At 38.7% G+C, this 4,974-nt stretch overlaps 1 protein-coding gene across 1 annotated transcript; it reads left to right on the forward strand.

The window, feature by feature from the left end:
• Positions 1-683: 683 nt before the first annotated feature.
• Positions 684-3,920, forward strand: LOC143585496 (uncharacterized). The gene is made up of 5 exons (XM_077067270.1): positions 684-798; positions 2,575-2,697; positions 3,073-3,192; positions 3,284-3,720; positions 3,801-3,920. Exons 1-5 carry the CDS (start codon positions 684-686, stop codon positions 3,918-3,920), a joined length of 915 nt encoding a protein of 304 aa, XP_076923385.1.
• Positions 3,921-4,974: the final 1,054 nt, after the last annotated feature.

Consider the following 4,974-nt stretch of genomic DNA (forward strand, 5'->3'; position numbering starts at 1 on the left):
CTTCAACAACAGCTGCCATATCAAGATTGGGGATTTCCAAAGCTTCCCTGCTAAATCCGATTATGTAATCCCTTAGGGATTCATTGTTATGCTGAACAATTCTATATAAATCACCTGTCATTTTCTCAAAAGATCTACTACAAGAAAATTGATTATTAAACAAGTTAATTAAATGAGCAAAGGAAGTGATAGTATTGGAAGGAATACTTAATAACCATTTAAGGGCCGGCCCTGTTAGTGTTGAACTAAACCCTTTACATAGATAGGCTTCTTTGATTTCAGCGGGGATAGGGTTGATCTCCTTCCTCTCTCTGTATTGAGCTACATGTTCCTCAAGATCCGTAGTGCCGTCGTAAAGTTTCATGTTGGGCGTCTGGAATTTCCTGGGGATCTCCACGTCGTATATGGTCCAAGTGAACTTGGATAATCTGTGACTGCCTACCGGAACTTCAGCTATGGGATGGATTATCCTGGGGATACTGGAAATCATATCCTTCATTTTTTGTAATTCCCTGGCTATATCGGGGGATATCCCCTTGTCCTGCACAGATCCACGGTTAGTGTATAAATTAGAATTAAGTAAATTGTTACTAGGATCTTGGTTGGGTCTTTGGAATCGTGAGTCTTGACGGCTAATTCCTCCATTGATGGTATCCTCAAGATAAGGTGGTGCCTACATAGGGATGTCATCTCCAACATGCACTTTCGAGGACACCATAGGGGATCCTGACAAGAATATGCCGGCTGGCATGGTTGAGCGAGGCTGCGTGTTGATGGATCCTGGCCTCGTTGGTCCGGGTAACTCCGAGGATACCGAAGGAAAGGTTCCCCAGTATCCTGATTGCTACTGCGATAGAATCCTTGCTAATTGTGTCCCTAAGGATCCGGGATTCTGAAGGATAGATGATCCTGGAGAATCAAAATCAAGGAGCCTAGGCATGATTGGAGTGGCCTCCTGCCCTGGTTTCTTTTTGATTCCTTCAATCTCCTTAAATAGCCTTGAGTTGGTCTTCTCTTGCTGCTCCATGTGAGTTTTGACCTGTTTCATCAAAGCAAAAATATCATTGTTAGAAATAACAGGGTCTACCCGTGTAGAGGATCCCGCGAATGGTGGAAGTTCTCCTCTGGGCTGAGTATTTTTCTTCGGCAGTGTTGGAGGTCCTGGGTTGACACTTGAAGCAGTAGTGACCACCGGAGCAAAGACTGAACTGGTTTTTGGTTGTGAGGCCATTGTAAAGAGAATGAAGGTGAATGAAATAAACGGATTTAATGGATTAAAGCACCGTTAGCCCCACGGTGGGCGCCAAATTGTTTTGGTCAAAAATTAACAACAATGATTTCGTAACCAAATTAGTAATCGGGACTAGGTGCTTGTATGAAATGAACGTAAAAGTGCTTGAACACGAAGATTTGTTGCGAGGAAAAAACCTGTTATCCTTAGGATAACAAGCAAAAAACCCCAGGCGGTGAAAACTATCACCACCGGTTTATTAATAATGAAGGTGATTACAAATGTGGAGCTCAAACTTGATCGTGATTACAGAGAATGCGGGTACTAGTAAGTTCTCGAGTGCTAGAGTGTGTGTTACGATCATTGTTTAGAGCTCTATTTATAATAAACAAAGTCTAACAACTATTGCCTATAATTTATGAAACTTTTGGACTAAATCTAATTAGCCGTTAATCTCTCAATCAACACGTTTCCTTTTCTGCCACGATCTATCAACTGAAAGCACGAGTCTCCGGAGATCAAGCAACGGTCTTTGACCTGGTAAACACGGAAAGTAGCAAATATTGTGTTATTTAAATAATGTAATTAGGATACCTATTACCTTGGAGGATAACACATCCTGGATTCGTTCTGAATATAATCTTTGCTGAGGATACTGAAAATCCATGCCCTAACAATCACCATCTTTGGACTCGTAGTTTCCGGGTATAACCTTCTTTTCATTCAAGAACACCATTTCCTGAACACTCTTCATCATAAACAAAGCAGGATCCCTTGTCTCGGATACTTCGGCTAACTTTGCTTCACCTTGAACTTTCTGTTTTCGGTTGGGACACTTATGGACAAAGTGTCCAAACTCATCACATCGATAACATTGAACCTTTGAGAAGTCCCGGGTTTTGCCCTTATATTCACGGTTTTCCCGGTTCATAGCGTTTTCTTGATGACCGCGGTTTTGATCCGACCCGCGACCACTTAAGGCTATTAGTTCTTGTTTTTAACCCTTCCCCATATGCATTATGCAAGCTGTCATATGATGTGTTTGCGTTTGGTTGATCGATTGATAAATCTTCCGGTTCCTTAAGGTTTATAGGCTATTCTAAAAGAGATGGAAATTAAACATAATTTAACAAAAGTGATGAACATCTTCGGGTTCCATAAGGTTTTTATAGGCTTTTCTTAGTTATATTGAGTGGATGAAAATGAGACTGAAAACCAAACAAAATAACTAAGAAAAGCCAAAAAGTAAAGATGATATTTTGGACTAAAAGCTTGAATCTTAGCAAACCATAGGGACTAAAAGTCTAAAACATTACTCAACTCTTAATTGTTTATGCTTGTAGGTTTAGCACTAGAGTTGGTGAAAAGGTTTCCTGAGTCTGCTTCCAAAAGAGATGATGCACTCATGGCTTTAGCTAAAACCTTTCCTAGGGGGCTCGATTGTTGGGAAACACTTATATATCCATGTAAGTTAATTATTATATATTGGAAATACTTTGATTTATTGTTCTTTTCTTGTTTTAAAGGTGATGGATTGTGTTTTTCTTTTCTTAATTTCTTCGTTTGTTTATTTGTTTTTTTTTATTATAGCCACGGACCATTGGTGGATGATTACGCGACCAATTTATGACATTCAGGTAAGTCTAATAAACATTGCAAATTCCTTTTGGCAGTGCCCCCCTTGGAAGTACTAATAGTTTGCTGTCTGATAACTTTTGTATTAGGTAAACACCAAACTGTAGAACTAAGACCATCTTGCTAATCCTCTTTCTCCTTAAAAAATATTTGAAAATAAAAAGTAAAATGTATATTTCTAACAAAGTTTTTTTGACCTTATGCAGTACTAGTACTGTTCATGATTGCATTGCCCTTTTTAATTATAATCTTCTTCATACCAGTAGTTTGTTCGTCATTCCGTTGGCTTTATTCCCTCTGTTGGAAGGGTGCAACAAAGCTAGCTGGTAAGAGTATGAAGTAAATTCAATAATAATTTAGCTCCAGTTTTATCTTATTAACAATAATAAATTAATGCAATAATTTTCTTACTTGCAGTTCCACCCATCAAGCACATCGAGAATAAAAAGAAGGAATGGGATGAAGCGGAAAAGCTTTTATATTCGATATGTGGTAACATAGACAGGTTTAGCTTTTATGCTGGTCCTCACCCATACTATAGACGACCGATTCTTGAAGCTGCATGCCAAAATGCCTATAAGGTTGTTGAAGGGATTTTAGATAGATCACCTGAATCAATTAATAGTACAGATAAAAATGGGTATGACATTATTCAGTTAGCCATACTACACCGTTCCGAAAGAGTCTACAACATTATCTATGACATTGGGGAGCATAAGAATCAATATAGAACCATGGTAGATTCTTCCAAAAACAATATCTTGCACTTGGTCGGAAGATTAGCCCCTTCAAATGTACTCGGCCAGAGAACAGGTGCAGCATTACAACTTCAACGAGAGCTTCAGTGGCGTGAGGTACATAATAATTACATGACTAGTCATAAGTTAATTAAGTTTGTGTATAGTAGAATAACCAAGTCAAACTATAATTAAAGGAAGTGAAGGAACTTGTGTTTCCCACATATGTAACACAAGAGAACATTTTTAAGGAGACACCAGATATGGTTTTAACGAGGGAACACAAGGACTTAGTGAAGGAAGAGAACAGTGGATGAAAACCACAGCTGAGTCATGTAGCATCACCGCCGCACTTATTACCACAATTGTATTGCAGCTGCAATTACCGTACCAGGGGGAAGCAATCAAGAAAAGGGGACCCCCTTGCTTAAAAAGGAGTCTGCATTCATTATCTTTGCTATAGCAGATGCAATCTCGCTATTCGCGTCCAGTACAGCGTTACTAGTTTTCTTGTCTATCCTAACGGCACACTTTGCCGAGAAAGACTTTCTAGTCAGTTTGCCAAGGAGATTGTTTATTGGACTATTCTCCATGTTAGTCTCTACAACAACCATGATGGTAGCCTTTAGCGCAACCTTGTTTCTTGTCTTTTCTGATGGAAAATTATGGATGCTTGCTCCAATATGTGGAGTAGCTTTCATTCCAATTGCCTTTTTCGTTGGCCTACAGTTCCCTCTCATGGTGGATCTTCTGAGCTCGACATATTTACCGATATTTGGTAAAAAGAGGAGGTGTTCTCACATGATTTGATCCAGATGACATATGGTTGCGTTTTGATAAGTGAAATTAGCACATATATTGAATAACATATTCGGTTGTACAAAGTGTAGAAGAAAGACAAGAAAAAAAAAGGTCGTGTTATTGAACATCATGATATCCTTATGTAATAAAAGTACTTTCATAAACAGTTATATATGGTGGGCTGGCCCATCTTTGATTCAACCAAAGCTAGGGCTATAGGGGCCCTTAAAAACACATATATACAAGATATAATATTATATTTATTGTTGATTGTCTTAAATAATAACATTGGTGTGGCTATGTGATTAGAACTTCACCCCTAATTTTGCCACATAATGTGGTGGAATCAAGCTAGTGTTAAGGTTGGGGGACATTGAACAGGCCCGAAATGTCGAAAATTTTCTCGTGGTCCAAGTAGCCAATGACCCCAATTTATAATATAAACCATATCGGAGGCAACTGATTTTGTCAATGGTTGCTTTAGAATTTTCGGTTAGTTGCCTGTTGCGTCTAATTTATGAGATGTTGAGTCGGAATATATATTTTTGATGTTGCTAATTGCCTATGGAT

The sequence above is a fragment of the Bidens hawaiensis genome, unplaced genomic scaffold, assembly GCF_021521415.1.
Source record: "Bidens hawaiensis isolate Kalapana, Puna unplaced genomic scaffold, B.hawaiensis_p1.1 tig00033867_1, whole genome shotgun sequence".
In the NCBI taxonomy this organism is placed as follows: Eukaryota; Viridiplantae; Streptophyta; class Magnoliopsida; order Asterales; family Asteraceae; genus Bidens; species Bidens hawaiensis.